Raw genomic sequence first — 20,344 nt, forward strand, 5'->3', positions numbered from 1 at the left:
TACACTGGCAGATATACATCATTATGTGTTTGTCCAAACTCACAGAACATACAATACCAAGAATGTACCATAAATGTACACTAGGGACTCTAGGTGATGATGATGTATGAATGTAAGTTCACCAATCATAAGAAATGTACCACCCTGGTGGGGGATGTTGACAATGGGGAGAGTTGTGCATGTGCTGGGGAAGGAAGTATAAAGGAAATCTCTATACCTTCCCCTCACTTTTGCTATGAACCTAAAAATACTCTGAAACAGAACATTTATTTTTCATAAACTCCACTTACGATCCTATATGTATTTTAAAATTCATAAGCTACAACATTAATTCATGCTCTAAATTATACAAATGGAGATGATAACTTAAATCACTTGGATCAGGTCAGTGTTTACTCAGTATACTTAATACAAGCCAAGGGCACCTCAGTGGTTCAGCAGGTTAAGCGTCACACTCTTGATTTCGGCTCAGGTCATGATCTCATGGCCATGAGACTGAGCCCCTTGTCAGGCTCTGTGCTGGGCGTGGAGCCTGCTTGAGATTCTCTCCCTCTCCCCTCACCCTGCTTGCTTGCTCTCTCAATAAATAAATAAATAAATAAAATTAATGCAAACCATACTGTAACAGCTAAAATTACATTCATCATGATATCTCCATGAAGCTGCAGATAAAAGACGGTAAGCTGGGGTGCGTGGCTAGCTCAGCTGGTGGAGCATGGGACTCTTGACCTTGCAATTCTGAGTTCAAGCCCTGTGTTGGGTGTAGAGATTAATTAAAAATAAAGTCTTAAAAAAAAAAAAAAAGACTACAAGCAATAACTACATGAAATAAAAACTGGATTCTCAATAGCCAAAAAAATAATTGTTCTACCTTCTCTTCTATATATGCATTTTATTCTCCAAACTGAAGACAGGAATAATTTCTTCTAACTTCTCTGTTTTCTTAGTACTTGGTAAAATGCAAAAAGTTAATAAACTAACATGAAATTATTTCTGCTCTAAAAATAAAGCTAATAGACTATTTTCTCTTTACTTGGATGTAGGGGCTGTCTCTAGTTATCTCTTCCTGGGTCCGGCATAAGTAGGGCAGGGGAATAGTGGCCCAGAGTATAAGAGCTCCATAAAGATGTTAGGGGGTACTGGCTATGGACTGGTTGGTCTGCAAATCAAAGGCATACTAAACAGGTGAATCCTTACGATTCTCTAGAAATTGCCTGGCCTTGGGAGGGACAGTCCTTCCAGGGTCAGCAAGGCCTCAAGATGTTAAAGTATCATACGTACACAAATATAAAAAGGGTAATTAATGCAGAGAGAAAAATGATCATAAATTTTACTATTTAAAAATTCTAAATATAACAGTAATGAAGAGTGAGCACCAATTTTCCACTAAAGAGAATGGAATTTTTCTTATGAGGATAACATTTTTGCTTAACTGGGGCTTAAAGTTAGTGTTCCCTATCATCAAAATCGATTGTAAAGTTTCTTCTATTAATGCTGTCCTGTAATGAGATCTTATATATCCACATTTGAAATGTCTTTTCATACAAGTAGTGATATCAATCCATGAGTACATGATTTTAATTGAACACAGTCAGTCATCAACTAGTAGGTAAGTACACAAGTCTACCAGACTCTTCTGATGTTTGCCATTTAACATGTGAATACATGGTAGATTAATCATTTTCAATTGAAGGTAGGGTGAAAGCATTCTTCATTTGCACAATTAAATGGATTATGAAATGTGGACATCTCCTGTACAATTGCATCAAGTTCTGCAATATGCTATTAGAACTCAGTATGAGCTCAGAAAACATACCTACTGCTAATTTTTGTTGGAAAAACAGGTCTTACTTTGTAACTTTTGACAGCAGTGGAAACACAAAAAAGCAGCCTGACACTGTGATTCAAATAACATTAGTTGTCACCAAAATGACTTGACCATATGTAAATTTCACATACAAGCATTGTTTTGTAAATGTGACTGAATTCATGTGGAAGCATTACTAAGTCTACAGCAAAAATTATCTACCAAATCATTCAGGGTCTAAGTGGTTCTTCATTCAGTGGTTAAGGTGGTTCTTCAAGTTCAAAAATTTTCAATCTCAGCCCAATGTAAAAAAAATTCACAATAAACCTTTACCACTGACTGCTCAGACATCAAAGACCCATGGAGTTTGGCAAGCGATGAATTCCAGCTTCTATTTCTAAAAACTTAAAATGGTTACAGGCATTAAACACTTCCATGTGTGCTAGTTTTATAAACTGCCCAACTAAGCCTTTTACCACTTCAGGTGTATTTTTGTCGCTATCAGTTAAAACACACCTTAGTGGACTCCACTTCACGTTGTACTGATTGGTGTTTTTGCAACTTCATAAAAACCTTTTCACCTAAAGTTCTCCCATACATGTTATTTACAGGGATTAATTCTTAATCATTTCACACTCTACACTGACTGCTCAAACACACTGAGGCGGACTGTTACATTTCTCAGTTCAAAAAACAGCTACACAGGCTCTGTGCTGATAGCTTAGAATCTGGAGCCTGTTTCAGATTCTGTGTCTCCCTCTCTTTCTGCTCCTCCCCCACTCATGCTCTCTCTCTCCTTCAAAAATAAGTAAAAACATTAAAAAAAAATTAAAAAACAAACCAAAAAAAGCTACACATCAGGTTTTGTGCTGACAGCTCAGAGCCTGGAGCCTGCCTCAGATTCTGTGTCTCCCTCTCTCTCTGCCCCTCCCCTGCTTACGCTCTCTCTCTCTCTCAAAAATAAAAAACATTAAAAAAATAAAAATTAAAAAAAAAAGAGCTAAACTTACTTTGGCTGTACCTTCATTTTCATTTTTTATTTTTGTGAAGATATGGTCTTAAATTTTCTAATTTTTCTATTAATTTCAATGAGTTGGGAATGCTATGATAAATACTAAGTTGCATAATGTCAACTTTTATTGTATTTTTTTGGCTTTGCTATAGGGTCACTGCATAATTAAGACAATAATTTTCCGGGGCGCCTGGGTGGCGCAGTCGGTTAAGCGTCCGACTTCAGCCAGGTCACGATCTCGCGGTCCGTGAGTTCGAGCCCCGCGTCGGGCTCTGGGCTGATGGCTCGGAGCCTGGAGCCTGTTTCCCATTCTGTGTCTCCCTCTCTCTCTGACCCTCCCCCGTTCATGCTCTGTCTCTCTCTGTCCCAAAAATAAATAAACGTTGAAAAAAAAAAAAGTTTAAAAAAAAGACAATAATTTTCCATCTAATCCAGGAAATTAATCCACACTCCAATGTGTTTTAATTTTTTTAAATGTTTATTTACTTTTGAGAGAGAGAGAGAGAGAGAGAGAGACAGAGCGTGAGCAGGCAAGGTTACAGAGAGAGAGAGGGAGACATAGAATCTGAAGCAGGCCCCAGGCTCTGAGCTGTCAGCACGGAGCCCGACGCGGGACTCAAACCCACAAACCATGAGATCATGACCTGAGTCAAAATCGGACGCTTAACCCAATGTGCCATCCAGGCACTCCCACTCCAATGTATTTTAAAAGCATGATATTCAAAACCTATTCTCCTCATCTTTTCTTCTTTTGACATGATAGGTATGCACTAGTAATAAAAATTACACAAAATGTCACTGTATGGCAACATGTGGCACTTGAAACATGTGATTTATAAAAGTGTTACTGTCATTTACAGTGTGCACTGAGCAAAAAAGAGATGAAGTGTCACATATGGTAGCTGTCAGGACTACCTGACTCAGCTATTGCAGCCTGAAAGCAGCCATAGAAATTATGTGAATAAATTAGCATTTTCATATTCCAGCAATACTTATGGACAATGACATTTAAAATTCATTATCAATAATGGAAGATACACCTAGATAACAGCCACATTAGTGCAAGTAACTCAGAAAACAACCTGAATACTGGGAGAACAGATTTTCCACAGCTAATCATAGACAGGACACATCAAAAAGGGTAGGAGGGGCAGAGACTACATTGGGAACCAAACTCCCGGGGAGAGTAACCACAAATGGGAGAGACACCACAAGTATGGAGAAGGAAGAGAAGCAGACCTCACACCATGAACCTTAGGCACAGAAGACCTGCTCAAGGAAGAGGAGTGCCTATAACACCTGGTTTGGAAACCAGCAGCGTTTAACTCCAGGTACTTTAAAAAGTGGCTGACTTAGCTCTGGAAAAAGCAGAGGGCAACAGGAGACTGAGTCCCTGGCCTTAAAGAGCCAGCCTAACAAACAAGTTCAAGGATATACAGCACAGAAACAACAGTTTGAAAAGAGCTTGAAATGGACAGAGGCACATGTATTTACTAATCTCAGAACCTGTGCTGAAGGGTCAGGGATCTTTAGGAGACGTGTCCAAGAACAAAAGAGCTGGTGGACACGACTTCTCTACTCCCCCCCCCCCCCCCCCCCCAGCTCAGATAACCTGCCACTTGGAGTCATCAGCCTGAACACACTCTACCTCTCTACCTACCTACTCGCCCAGGCCCAACCAACCCACTACAGCTCCTGCCCAGACATGCCCGCACACGGTCCAGCAGGGACCAGCACCACTCTGAAGTGATGCCTGCTCTAGAGAGAGGGGGGAATAACCACACACACCAGTGGGACCACAGCCCCAGCAGACGCGTTGGGGCAGACATCTGTTTGACTTCAGGCCTTGCCCACAAAGGAAAGCCTCTGAGGGGCAAGGCAGGGAGAGCACCCCGAAGTTTGGTGCAAATGAAGATCCAGCAGACGGGCTGAGGACAGGTATCTGGTCTGACTGCTGGCACCACCCAACAAGCCCACAGCAGCCCCAGAACGGCCCTTTAGCAGCACAGGGACCAAACCGTCCAGGGCACCTACAACGGACAGCGTGGGCCACCGTGGGAGACTGGACTGAAGGCACACACGGCCCAGCCATGACAGCATGCCACCCCACAGAGGAAACACCTATGAAATGCCTGGTTCTGATCAACAGGGGACGCTGTGCTACAGGACACCACGAAGTCTTTTCTTCTTAAGGCCACTACTTTCAAGAGAAGGAGATGGAGGGGCACCTGGGTGGCTCAGTCGGTTGAGCGTCCAACTTCAGCTCAGATCATGATCTCATGGTTCAAGAGTTCAAGCCCCGCACTGGACTCTGCGCTGTTAGCGCTTGGGATTCTGTTTCCTTCTCTCTCTGCCCCTAACTTGCTTGCTCTCTCTCTTGCAAAAAATAAAAATAAGCTTAAAAAAAAAATGGGTTCAAACTTAAGTGACTATCAACTTAATACAGACTATCATATGGACAAGATACTACATCTGAATCTAATGGTAACTACAAATCAAAAACCTGTAACAGGCACACACAAAAATAAAGAGAAAGGAATCAAAGCATATTAAAGAAAGACATCAAACCACAAGAGAGCAAGAGAGAAACAGAAAAGAATAATAAAACAACCATAAAACAAGTAACAAATGGCAGTAAGTACATATCTATTGATAATTTATTTTATTTATCTATTTATCTATCTATCTATTTATTTATTTATTTATTGAGAGAGAGAGAGAGAGGGAGAGAGTGCGCGCGCGAGCGCTCAGAGGACGGGCAGAGAGAGAGGGAAAGAGAATCCTAAGCAGGTTCTGCACTGTCAGCACAGAGCCCAATGTGGGGCTCAAATTCACATACTGTGAGATCACAACGTGAAACAAAATCAAGAGTCTGACGCTTAACCCACTGAGCCACTCTGGCACCCTGATAATGATTTTAAATGTAAAGGGAATAATGCTCTAATCAAAAGATACTGGTTGAGGGGCGCCAGGGTGGTTCAGTCAGTTAAGCACCGACTTTGGCTCAGTCATGATCTCATGGTTCATGCGTTCCAGTCCTGTATCAGGCTCTCTCTCCTGTCAGCATGGAACCTGCTTTGGATCCTCGGTCCCCCTTTTTCTCTGCCCTTCCTCTACTTGCTCTCTCTCTCTCTCTCTCTCAAAAATAAACAAACATACAATAAATGAATAAATGAATAGGAGTCACACTCAAAAAAGAATTTTTTTTAAGCTATTGATTGATTGGATGGATAAAAAAAACAAGACCCATCTCTATGCTGCCTAAAGACAACTCCCTTCAGACCTAAAGACACATGCATATTCGAAGGGAAGGATGGAAAAACAGTTACATGCAAACAGAAGTGAAAAGAAAGGTAGGGTACCAATAATTATATATCCGAGAAAACAGACATTAAAACAAAGACTCTAACAGGAGACAAAAGGCACTACACAATGATAAAGGGAAGAATCCAACAATAGTATATAACAATTGTAACTGTTTATGCATCCAATGTGGGAGGCACCTAAATACATAAAGCAACTATGAATAGACATAAAAGAAGAAATTGATAGTAATATAATAGCAAGGGACTCTAACACCCCACTTACATCAGCAGATAGAACACCCCAACAGAAAAATCAACAAAAAAATAATGGCTTTGAATAACACATTGGACCATAGGAACCTAACAAATATACTCAAAATGTCCCATCCAAAAACAACAGATTACACATTCTTTTCATGCACATGAGGCACATTCCCCAGAACAGATCACCCATTAAGCCACAAATTTCAGTAAATTAAAAAAAGGCTGAAATCATATCATGCACCTTTCTGACCACAAGGGAACGAAACTAGAAATCAATCACAAGAAAAAACCTAGAAAGCACACAAATACATGGAGGTTAAATACCAACGTTCTATACACTGAATGGGTCAATGAAGAAATCAAACAGAAAATCAAAACATACATGGAAACAAATGAAATTTAAGATAAATAGTCCAAAATCTCTGGGATGCAGCAAAAGCTGTTTTAAGAGGGAAGATTATAGCAATACCAGACTACCTCAAGAAACAAATATCTCAAACTAACTTTATGTATAGGAGACAGGGAAAGAACAAATAAAACCCAGAGCCATTAGAAGGAAATAATAAAAACTAGAGCAGAAATAAATGAGAGAGACTAAAAAAATCCAACAGACAGGTCAATGAAACCAGAAGCTGGTTTCCTGGTTCTCTAGAAAAATAAACAAATTGATAAACCTTTAGCCAGACTCATCAAAACAAGAGAGAGAACTCAAATAACTAAAATCAGATGAAGAAGGAGAAGTAACTGATACCATAGAAATACAAAAGACTGATACAAGAGAATATAAAAAAAAATTACATGCTAACAACTTGGACAACCTAAAGGAAATGGATACATTCCTAGAAACATAAAACCCTTCAAAACTAAATGAGGACAACACTAAATCTGAACATATCAATTACTAGCAAAGAAAATGAACCAGTAATAAAAAAAAAAAAAACTCCCAACAAACAAAAGTCCAGGACCAGAAAGCTTCACAGGTAAACTCTACCAAGCAGTTACACAAGAGTTAATATTCTTTTCAAACTAGTCCAAAAAAACAGAAGGGGAAAGAAAGCCTCCAAACTTATTCTTTAACAGCAGCATTACCCTGATACTAAAACTACATAAAGACATTACAAAGAAAGAAAATTACAAGCCACTATCTCTGATAAACACAGATGCAAAAATCTTCAACAAAATACTGGTCAAGTGAATACAACAAGAAACGATAGAGGGAATTTCTTTAAATTAAAAAAAAAAAAAAAAAAAAAAAAAAAAATCACCACCATCAAGTGGGATTTACTCCAGGGAAGCAAAGGTGGTTCAATATGCCCAAATCAATTAATGTGATACATCACATTAACAAGAAAAAAGGTAAAAATCATGTGATCATTTCAAAAGACAGAGAAAAAGCATATGACAACGTACCACATACATTCATAATAAAAACTCTCAACAAAAAAATTTTAGAGCAAACATACTTCAACATAACAAAGACCTTAAATGAAAAATCCACAGTTAACATCATTTGCAATTGGGAAAAATGGAACTTTTCCTTTAAGATTAGGAGCTAGACAAAAATGTCCGCTCTCACCACTTTTATTCAACATAGTGGTCAAAGACCTAGCCATACCAATCAGACAAAAAAAAAAAAAAAGAAACAAAGAAAGAAAACCCAAAATAGTAAAGTAAAACTTTGACTTTTTGCAGATGACATACCATATACAGAAAACCCTCAAGACTACCAAAATACTACAAAACAACAGATAAATGAATTCAGTAAAGTCATATGATGCTAAATTAATATTCAGAAATTTGTATCATATCTCTACATTAACAATATAGTAGCAGAAAAAGAAGAAAACAATCCATTTACAATTGCACTGAAAAGAATAAAATACCTAAGATTAAACTTCACCAAGGAGGTGAAAGGCCTGGACTATGAAAACTATGAAACACTGATGAAAGAAACTGAAGATGACACAAATGGAAAGATATTCCATGCTCATGGGTTGGAAGAAACAATGCTGTTAAAATGCCCATAGTGCCCAAAGCAATCTACAGATTTAACACAATACCTATCAAAATATCAACAAGCTATTTTTACCAAGCTAGGAAAAGTAATCCTACAATTTGTATGGAACTGCAAAGGACCATGAAGAGCCAAAGCAAACTTGAAAGTGAGGAATAAAGATGGAGAGGTCACAATCCCAGACTTCAAGATATACAATGAAGCTGCAATAATCAAAATAGTACAGTACTGGCCCATAGACACACAGATCAACAAAACAGTATAAAGAGGCCAGAAATAAACCAATAATGATATGGTCAATTTATTAAAAAAGGAGGTGAAAATACACAATGGAGAAAAAGACAAATGATGACGGAGAGCTACACAGAGAAGAATACTACTACTTTTAAAACATAAAAAAAAACATAGAAAACAAACTCAAAATGGATTAAAGACTAAACATGAGACCTGAGATCATAAAATGTCTAGGAAAAAAACATAGGCAGTAATTTCTCTGACTTTGGCCAAATAACCATTTTTCCAGATTATCTCCTCTGACAAGGGAAATAAAAGTTAAAATTAAACTACAGAGACTAAACCAAAACAAAAAGTTTTTGGCAAAGGGAAGCAAACCATCAGCAAAACAAAAAGGAAACCTACTGAATGTGAGAAGATTTCTACAAATGATCGGTCTGATAAGGAGTTATTATCCAAAATACATTAAGAACTCCTACAACTCTAACTTTAAAAAAGAAAAAAAAAACCTCAACTTATACAACTCAATTCAAAACTCTAAGTAATCCAATTAAAACTGGGTAGAGGACTTGCACAGACATTTTCCAAAGAAGACATACAGATGAAACAGACACATGAAAAGATGCTCAACATGAGTAATCATCAGGGAAATGCTAATCAAAACCATAATGAGATACTTTATACCTGTGAGAATGGCTAAAATAAAAAACAAAAAGCCCCTACCCTGAAGCCATTTTGTGAACTGTCATGTGCCACCTGAGCCTCCAGTAAAAACAAAAATAGGCAAAACAAACAAAAACACAAGAAGTAACTGTTAGTGAGGATGTAGAGAAAAAGGAACCATCATGCACTGCTGGTGGGAATGCAAACTGACGCAGCCACTGTGGAAAACAGTGTGGACATTCCTTTAAAAATTAAAAACAGAATTCCCATCTAATCCAGTAATTCCACTTTTGTGTATTTACCCGAAGATTACGGAAACACTCATTTGAAAAGATACATGCACCCCTATGCTTACTGAATCATTATTTATAATAGCCAAATTATGGAAGCAACCCAAGTATCCATCCCAAGATGAAAGGCTAAAGAAAATATGGTGTGTCTCTGTACATATACATATGTATATACATATATAAGTGCAAAGGAATATTAGCCATAAAAATGACTGAAATCTTACCATTTGCCATACTTAATATGGATGGAATTAGAATGTATTATGCTAAGTAAAGTAAGTCAGAGAAAGACAAATACCCTATGACTTCACTAATATGGACAATTTAAGAAGCAAAACAAATGAATAAAAAAAAAGAGACAAAAAAAGACTTTTTTTTTTACATTTATTTATTTTTGAAAGACAGAGTGAGGGAGAAGTGGCTGCCACAGAGAAGGTGTGCAGGGAGGATGAGTGAAATAGATAAAGAGGATGAAGAGTACACGTATCTTGGTGAGCACTGAGAATATATGTGTGGAATCGAATTACTCTGTGCACCAGAAAATATAACATTGTATGCTAATTAAACTTCAATTTAAAAAATAAAAAATAAAATTCATATAATTTTCAGTTGTCAAAAATATTATTTCTGAGGGTAACCCTCTTGCACGTTGGCAGGAATGCAAACCGATGCAGCTACTCTGGAAAACAGTGTGGAGGTTCCTCAAAAAATTAAAAATAAAATTACCCTATGACCCAGCAATTGCACTACTAGGTATTTATGCAAAGGATACAGGAGTGCTGATTCACAGAGGCGCATGTACCCCGATGTTTACAGGAGCCCTATCCACAATAGCCAAATTATGGAAAGAGCCTAAATGTCCATCAACTGATGAATGGATAAAGAAATTGTGGTTTATATACACAATGGAATACTACTTGGCAATGAAAAAGAATGAAATCTGGCCATTTGCAACAACATGGATGGAACTGCAGGGTATTATGCTAAGCGAAATCAGAGAAAGAAGATATCCTATGTTTTCACTCCTATGTGGAATTTGAGAAACTTAACAGAGAAGCATGGGGGAAGCAGAGGAAAAAAAAAAAAATAGTTACAGAGAGGGAGGCAAACCATAAGAGACTCTTAAATATAGAGAACAAACTGAGGGTTGATGGGGGGTGGGGGAGAGGAGGGAATACTGAGGAGGGCACTTGTTAGGACGAGCACTGGGTATTGTATGTAAGTGATGAATCATGCAAATCTACTCCTGAAGCCAAGAGCACCGTGTATACGCTGTATGTTAGCTAACTTAACAATAAATTATAAGACGACCGTGGGGGAGGGGAAGGGGGAAAAAAAAAAAGAGGGAGGGAGCCAAACCATAAGAGACTCTTAAAGACTGAGAATAAACTGAGGGTTGATGGGGGGTGGTAGGGTGGGGAAGGTGAGTGATGGGCATTGACGAGGGCACCTGTTGGGATGAGCATTGGGTGTTGTATGGAAATCAATTTGACAATAAATTTCATATTAAAAATAAATAATTAAATAAATAAATAATCCTTATCTATTAATTCATTTTTAATTTTTATTAAAAAAGTAAAAAATATGGGGCGCCTGGGTGGCGCAGTCGGTTAAGCGTCCGACTTCAGCCAGGTCACTATCTCGCGGTCCGTGAGTTTGAGCCCCGCATCGGGCTCTGGGCTGATGGCTCAGAGCCTGGAGCCTGTTTCTGATTCTGTGTCTCCCTCTCTCTCTGCCCCTCCCCCGTTCATGCTCTGTCTCTCTCTGTCCCAAAAATAAATAAACGTTGGAAAAAAAAAAAAAAAATTAAAAAAAAAAAAAAAAAAAAGTAAAAAATAAAAAACAAATTATAAAAAATAATTAAAAAACATATATATATGTTATTTCTGACTTTTTAAAATAATTTAAATATGTTGAACTACTCTTAATTCACTGTCCTTACAAACATAGGCAGGAGGTAGATTTGGTAGGTAGCTGGTAGTCTGCAGAAGTAAGGAACTATTTAATATTTTGATCATGTGGACCATTTTCCAATGATTAACCTGGTCAGCATTATAGAGCAGACTAAAAAAAGGACAGAAAGCAGAGACAGAAGTTAATGCAGAAGAATAGAGGCATACCGCTGAGATACTGCAGCTACAGTTCCAGAACACCTCAGTAAAGTGAATTTCACAATAAAGCCAACTCAGAAGAATTTTTTGGTATTCCAGTGCATATAAAAGTTACATTTACTCCACACTGTGGTTATTTAGGCCTGCAATAGCATTATGTTTAAAAATACAGTGTACATACCTTGATTTAAAAATACTTGACTGTTAAAAACAATGCCAACTATCATCTGAGCTTTCAGCAGCTAGAAATCTTTTTGCTGGGGATGGCTGCTGACTGGACAGGGTGATGGCTGCAGAAAGTCAGGATGGCTGTGGCAAGTTCTTAAAATAAAACAACAGAATTTGCTGCATCGACTGACTCTTCCTTTCACGAAACTCTCTCTGCAGCATACAGTGCTGTTTGATAGCATTTTGCCCACAGAACTTCTTTCAAAATCGGAGTCAATCCTCCCAAACTCTGCTGCTGCTGCTCCATCAACCTGGCTGATGAGATATTCTAGATCCTTCATGGTCATTTCAACAGTCTTCACGGCATCCTCACCAGGAGTAGATTCCATCTCAGAAAACCACCTTCTTTGCTCATCCATGAACAGCAACTCCTCACCTGCTCACGTTTTATGACATGACAGCAGTTCTGTCCCATCAGGCCCCACTTCTGATCCTAGTTCCCCTGCTGCATCTATTTCCTTCCCTCAAGTCTCGAACCCCTCCACATCATCCAGAAAGACTGGAATCGACCTCTTCCAAATTCTTAATAATGCTGGTATTTGGAGCTTTCCCCAGGAATCACGAATGTTCCCCGTGGCATCTAGGACGGTGACTCCTTCTCGGAAGGTTTTCAATTTACTTTTCCCAGATCCATCAGAGGAACCACTATCTATGGCAGCTAGCGCCTTAAGAAACGTTTTTCTTTAACAATAAGATTTGAAAGTCAGAATGACTCTCTGATCTGCAGAATGGATGTTTTGTTAACAGACACGAGACAACATTAATCTCACTGTCCAACTGCATCAGAACTCTTGTGCAATCAGAAGCACAGTCAATAAGTGACAATATTTTGAAAGGAATCGTTTCTATCTCTGCGCAGGCCTCAACAGCGGGCTGAAAACAGCGCGCCAAGCAGTAAGCAGATGTGCCCCTCCCCGCACTTCCACGTCCGGACGACGGCCTCCTTCCTCAAACCTCCCGAAACCACCTCCGCTCGCTTCAGACTCGTCCTCTGCAGGCTCCTCACCTCTCTCAGCCTTCACGGCACTGAAGAGTCAGGGCCTCGCTCTGGGTTAGGCTTCTCTGGGTTAGGCTTCTCGGAAGGGAAGGCTGCGGCCGGTTTCATCTTCTGTCCAGACCACTAAAACGTTCTCCGCATCAGCAAGAAAGCTCTTTGATTTTCTTATCCGTTGTGTGTTCACGGGAGTAGCGCTTTTAATTTCCTTCGGGAGCTTTTCCTTCGCTTCCACAACTTGGCTGTTTAGCATAAGAAGTCTCAGCTTTCAATATGCTTCCCTCACTAAGTTTTAATCGTTTCTAGCTTTCAACTGAAAGTGAAAGGTGTGCAGCCCTTACTTTCAGGTGAACACTTAGAGACTACTGTAGGGTAACAAGCGGTCCTAATTTCCATATAGTTGTGTCTCTCATATAGGGAGGCCCAAGGAGACGGATCAGACAGGGAAAGAACAGGCCACCAGAGCAATGAGCACACACCCAACATTTATTAAGTCTGCCATCTCATATGCACAGTTTATGGCACCCCAAAATGACCCTCAATAGTAACAAAAAGATCACTGATCACAAATCACTATAACAAACATAATAATGAAAAAGTTTGAAATATCGTGATAATTACCAAAATTGCCAAATAATCAATTTGTAAAAATGCAGTATCTGCAAAGCGCAATAAAGCAAAGTACACCAGAAGTTATGCCTGTAAATAGAATCTAAATACCTAATTTAATCCCTTCTTTCTGATATACACCATCTATATAACACTTAATTCCTAAGTGGTGACTCAGTGGCTTAGTCGGTTAAGCATCTAACTCTTGATTTTGGCTCAGGTCATGATCTCATGGTTCATGAGACAGAGTCCTATATTGGGCTCTGTGCTGGATTCACTCTCTCCCTCTCTCTAAGATGTGCCCTTCCCCTGCTTGCGCGCAAGTGCTCTCTTTCAAAATAAATAAATAAAAACCAAAAAAAAAAAAAAAAAAAAAAAAAAAAAATCACATCTTCAATACAACTTCATTTACTACGAAGAATAACAGTATCTACTTCAAACTGTTGATTTAAAATTAAATGAGATGATCCACATATAATGGTTATCACAGTATTTACACAGGAGATGCTCAATAAAGATTAACCATATATATATGATGACTAATTCAGATTAGGTCACAATGACAGTCCAAGAGATGACAATGACAAAACATAGATTGAAAGGGTAAAATTAACCAGATCAAAGCACACTAATCGAACAGAGGAGAAATGCAAAAATAGATCGAAATGGATATGAAAATTTAGTTTGACATAAAAACATAAAGGTTATCATTTTTGTGAGGCATCCTTAAAGATGGAGGACAGGACTTTAAAACATAAATTTGGGAGTACTGTGTGAATAGAGATGAAAGTTTTAAAATTTCGGATTAAACTTCCAGGACAAAACAGGAAAGTAAGAAGACTAAAGACAAAAGAATAAGGTGTGCAGCCCTTACTTTCAGCTGAACACTTAGAGACTACTTAGGGTAACAAGCTGTCCTAATTTCCACACAGTTGTGTCTCAGGAAATAGGGAGGCCAATAGGGAGACTTAATTTAGGGAAGGGAGGAAGCAGAAGAATCACAAAAAGACATGTAAGAGTACCCTGAATAGAAGAATCGGTATAGCAATTCCTATCACAGAAGATAAATGCTAATGGGTGGGCAAGACCGAAATGGAAGTCATCTAAAAGAATCAAATTTAAATGCAATGTAATGACTTCAGAAAAATCACTATTGAAGTTGAAAATTCTACTTACTGACACAGCTATCATGGTACTATCTGGCCTCCATTCAGCTTGTTTGTAGAATCCAAACTGAGAAGATGATTTTTCAGGTTCCTTGTAGGTTACAATTAACACACTAGGCTGGAAGGAAAGAGATTTATTTTATTATTATCCCATAAAAATACATACAAAACAAATTTAAGATAATTTATCATGGAGCACTCTGAAAATACTTTAGTAACTCTAAATGTGTATAAAAGATAACAATATTAAGTCATGAGCCCTAATTAGCCCAAATAAATCAACTAAAAAGAACCAAAAGAAAGACAATCTGAAAAGGACTACACACATTTAAGTTATTGAGTTGATTACTAATCACCTTCAAAAACAAAAAGAAACAGGCCCAGATGGGTTCACTGGTTAATTCTATCAAACATTTAGGAAATTACACAAATTCTCTACAATCTATTCCAGAAGACAGAAGCACAGAGAATACTTCCTAACTCTATAAGGTCAGAATTGGCCGAATAACTAAACCAAACAAAAATATTACAATAATGCAAAACAGCAGACCAAGATCTCTCATGAACACAGCTGAAAAATTATCAGCAAAACATTGGCAAATCTAATCTAACAGTGTTTAAAAAGAATTATACACAATGGTGCACCTGGGTGGCTCAGCAGGTTAAGCATTCGACTTTGGCTCAGGTCATGATCTCATGGTTCCTGAGTTGGAGGCCCATGTCAGGCTCTGTGCTGACAGCTCAGGGCCTGGAGCCTGTTTCGGATTCTGTGTCTCCCTCTCTCTCTGCCCCTCCCCCACTCACGCTCTGTCTCTCTCAAACATAAATAAATATTGAAAAAAATTTTTTTTAAATAAGAGAATTATACACTATAACCAAGTGAGATTTATTCCAGGTATGCGAGACTGGATCAATATGCAAATATCAGGGCAACTGGGTGGCTCAGTCGGTTAAGCACCCACCTCTGGATTTCAGCTCAGATCATTATCTCACAGTCATGAGATTAAGCCCCTTGTTGGGCTCCATGCTGACATCACAGAGCCTGCTTGGGATTCCCTCTCTCTCTGCCTCTCCCCTGTTCATGAGTGCTCTCTTTCCCTCCCTCTCTCAAAATAAATAGACATTTTAAAAAATGCAAAAACTGGGTGCCTGGGTGGCTCAGTCAGTTAAGTGTCCGACTTCGGCTCAGGTCATGATCTTGCAGTCTGTGAGTTCGAGCCCCACGTCAGGCTCTGTGCTGACAGCTCAGAGCCTGGAGCCTGCTACAGATTCTACAGATTCTGTGTGTGTGTGTGTGTGTGTGTGTGTGTGTGTGTGTGTGTGTCAGAAATAAACATTAAATATTTTTCAAAACAAATGCAAAAACCAATTAATGTAATCTATTTTTTTAACGTAATCTATTGCCTATCTCCAGGCTAAAGAAGAAAAAACACATGAATGTACCAATAAATTCAGGAAGAGAACTTGAGAAAACCCAGGACCCGCTCGTGATAAAAACTCTCAGTAAACTAAGACTAGGGGAACTTCTTCAATCTGACAAAGAATACCTACAAAGAACCTATAACTAGTGTCATACTCACTGGTAAGAAACTACAAGCTTTCCTACTAAAATCCAGAACAAAGTAAAGGCACCTCCCTCTCACACTCTTTCTCAAAGTCACAATGGAAGTCCTTACTAATGTAGTAAGACAATAAAAGGAAATAAAAGATACACAGGTTGGGGTGGTGGGGGGGGAAGTACAACTTTCTTTATATATGACATGACTGCCTATATAGAAATCCAAAAGAACCAACAACACAGAAATAATAATTATTAGTACGGTTACAGAATACAATGGTCATATACACATCAATTGCTTTTTCATACAACAGCAATGAACAAGTGGAATTCAAAATTAGAAACAAAATAGCATTTGTATTAGCAACCAAAAAAATTTATTTAGGCACAAATCTAATAGAATATGTATACAACCTATATGAGGAAAACTACAAAATTCTGATGAACAGATTTTTAAAAGAACTAAATAAATGGAGGGATATTCCAAGTTCATGGTTGGGAAGATCCAATATTGTCAAGATGTTAGTCCTTCACAACTTGAACTACAGATTCAATACAATCAAAATCAAAATCACAGCAAGTTATTTTAGAGACATCAACAGGCTGACTCTGAAGTTTATACATGGACAAGCAAAAGACCAGAATGGTCAACTCAATACTGAAGGAGAAGAACTAAGCTGAAGGACTTGATGCTACCCCAAGACTTACTATAAAGATACAATAATAAGACAATGTGGTACTAAACAAAGAATAGAAAATATTCTGTTCAATAGAACAAAATAGAAAGCACCAGATATACATTCACATAAATACAGTCAAGTGACATTCAATGAAGGGGCAAAGGAAATACAAAGGAGAACACATGGTCTTTTCATCAAACGGTGCTAGAATAACAGGATATCACTTTCCAGTAGTATAAGAAGCCTCAAAGGGTCATCTTATACTTTTCCTGCTGTTGTCCTAGAAGCAGCCATTTTTCCAGGGACACCTGTTCCATTTTTATTAGAGAATAATATTTAAAAAACAAGATCTGGAAACAAGATGCTTGTTGTCAGTGGGCTGTCATTGCTTCTACATCCTCACAGCAAACACAGTAGGTAACATACATACCTATACTAACCTATATATGAATAAACATGTTATGTCTATATTTTCTGTATACACATATGTATATATTTGTAGACAGGAACATAGGAGTGCAATGAAGCACAATGTGGTTAGTTCTAGCCTTCTCCCTTTCTTTTAACTTTTTTTCTAGTCATCATCTCATTCAATTAATTTAGTTCTTTGTTAAATTCTACTGTATACTAGAGTAGTTTGGAACTGCTAAGTATTTTCCTACAGTAAATAAATTTACCAACTAGAATACAGTTTTTATAGCTAGCTTCTTTTACTTTAGCCTTTGGAACATAGTGTTACATACACCATTCCCTTAAAACTTTTTTTTCATCCCTAAAAGCAAAATACAAATGTTTCCAAGAAGCTAGCAATATTCCAAATACATTAAAACTGTTAGACATCAGTTGTTTGTACTTCAAGTATCAATTAAAAGTTAAAAATCAGTACCTTGGGAGAAGTGACATCAGCAAGATGAGACAGTAGGAAACCCTGGACTCTCCTTCATCCCACAAACACATAAATTCAGCAAAAAATTCAAACAAAAATTCCCTATGGCAAGAAATCTAGAAAGTAACTGAAAGGCACCTGAAGGCTAGATAAATACAGAATCAGACTCATCAAAACTGGTAGGGAAATTTGGGATGCCCAAACCCCTACACCCACCAGAACACCTACCCCCAACACAGGATAAACCCTCCACCTCCAGCTTCTTCTTGGGAAGGGAAAGAGTCCTCAAGTCCAGTGCCCCAACTTTTCTGGGGGCTGTCCAAAGGGAGGGAAGCGGGTCTGTCTTGAGGCCGTGATGAAACCTGGCATAATCTAGCCACCAGGGAGGTCAGGAGAACAGAGACAGAGTTTGGTCCGGGAGTTGCCACAGCCCTTCCCCTGACTCAGCAAAGAGCAAGTGGATGAAAAAACAAAACGAAAGAAACAAACAACCACCACCAAAAAAACAACTTCCACCTTCTCCCTATGGACAGAAACAGTTGGGTGGAGCTTATGGCACTTCAACTTTTCTGGAGGATGACTGGGGAATGGCTTCAGTCCATTTGTTACAGTGCACTGAGGGGACTCAGCACACCCTGGACACTTGGGAAGCACAGAAAACAAAAGAAGCATGTTGGACTAGCATGAAGGTTTGAGAGGCCACCAGAATCTCTGGCCAGGGTGGACTGGGGGGACGGCAGTCTTTGAACATAGGAGACCATTCCACGAAGACTGGGAGAGGTGACTGTTTTGTCTAATGCACACACACCAACACAGAGAGTCGAGGAAGATGAAGAAACAAGTTAATGTGTTCCAAACAAAAGAAAGAAGATAAATCTCCAGACAGAGACCCTAATGAAACACAGCTCTATGATTTACCAGAAAAATAATTCAAAATAACCATCATAAAGATGCTCACTGAGACTGGAACAACAACAAATGAGCCAACTGAGGATTGCAACTAGCGACAGAAAATATACAAAAGTATCAAACAGAAGTCATGAAGCTGAAGAAAATAACTGAAATAAAAATTCATGAGAGGCTCAACATAAAACTAAATCAAGCAGAAGAAAGGATTAGCAAATTCTAATAAAGGTCACTGGAAATCATTCAATCACAAGACCAATAAGAAAAAAAATGAAAAAGAATGTAGAAAGCTTCAGGAACTTATGGGACACTAAAAACAGACCAATATATGCACAGCAGGAGAAAAGAAAGAAAAATTACCTGAAAGTTTATTCAAGAAAACAATGTCTGAAAAATTCCCAAATCTGAGGAAGGAAATGGACATACAGATCCAAGAAGCCCAAAGAAACCCAAAGAGGAACTCAAAGAAATACACAAGGAGAAAAATTACAATCAAACTGTCAAAAGTAAAAGCAGTGAGAATTTTGAAAACACAAGAAAAAGGTAACCTGTCATGTATAAGAACCCCCATTAGACTATCAGTGGGTTTCTCAGCAGAAATCTTGCAGGCCAGAAGAATGTGGGATGATATACTCAAAAAGCTGAAAGAAAAAAGCTGCCAAGTAAGAATACTATATCCAGCAATAGTGTCCTTCAAAAATGAAGGACACAGGAGCCTGGGTGGCTCAAATGGTTAAGTGTCCAACTCTTGGTTTCGGCTTGGGTCATGATCTCACAGTTCATGGGATTGAGACGCACATCAGGTTTTGTGCTGACAGCATGGAGTCTTCTTGGGATATTCTTTCTCTTTCTCTCTCTCTTCCCCCCACCCGCCCCTCCCCACCCACGTGCACACTCTCTCTCTCAAAATAAACATTAAAAAAAAAAAATGAAGATAATATTTTTCCTAAACAAAAAGCTGAGGTAGTTTAACACCACTAGACCTCCTTACCAGAAATCACTTTAGATTTAAGCACATACATAAGCTGAAAGTGACAGGATAGAAAAAGATACTCCATGCAAATGGTAACCTTAAAGAGAGCACAGGAGACTATAGCTTACATCAGACAAAACTGACTTTAAGTCAAAGTGTCAAAAGGGGAAAAAGACACTGTACAATGATAAAAGAATAAATTCACCAGAAATACCTAATAATTATAAACACACACACACACACACACACACACACACACACACACACACAGTAGTATATTAGGTGTAACACAGAGCATCTAAATAAAGCAAATATTTGCAAAAGTGAATAAGGAAGTAAACAGCAATAAAATACTAGGGTACTTCAATATCTCACTTTCAGTAATAGAACACTGAGACAAAATCTATGAAGAAACTGAAGACTTGAACAACACTACAGATCAAATGAAGCTAACACATACATACAGAACTTTCTGCAAATAGAAGAATACACATTCTTAAGTGTACACAGAACATTCACCAGAACAGATCACATGTTAGGTCTTGAAATCATACCAACTATCTTCTCTGACCACAATGGAATGAAACTAAATAGCAAAAAAAAAAAAAAAAAAAAGGGGGGGGGGGTGGGGGGATAAACACACT

At 38.4% G+C, this 20,344-nt stretch overlaps 1 protein-coding gene across 6 annotated transcripts in view; it reads right to left on the minus strand.

Moving 5' to 3' along the window:
- Nucleotides 1-20,344, minus strand: part of RIC1 (RIC1 homolog, RAB6A GEF complex partner 1) — a 175,251-nt gene that overhangs the window by 118,482 nt on the left and 36,425 nt on the right. For 5 of the 6 annotated variants that reach the window (XR_006710081.1, XR_006710080.1, XR_006710079.1 and 2 more), the window contains exon 2: nucleotides 14,708-14,815. Coding sequence is in view for 2 of the 6 variants with exons in the window: in XM_045468544.1 (XP_045324500.1) it covers nucleotides 14,708-14,815 (108 nt within the window). In the remaining 4 variants the exon portion in view is untranslated. Of the gene's footprint in view, nucleotides 1-14,707; nucleotides 14,816-20,344 lie in introns of those variants that run through there. The other variant, XM_045468545.1, reaches the window with a different exon arrangement.

Source organism: Leopardus geoffroyi, chromosome D4, assembly GCF_018350155.1.
Source record: "Leopardus geoffroyi isolate Oge1 chromosome D4, O.geoffroyi_Oge1_pat1.0, whole genome shotgun sequence".
Classification (NCBI taxonomy): Eukaryota; Metazoa; Chordata; class Mammalia; order Carnivora; family Felidae; genus Leopardus; species Leopardus geoffroyi.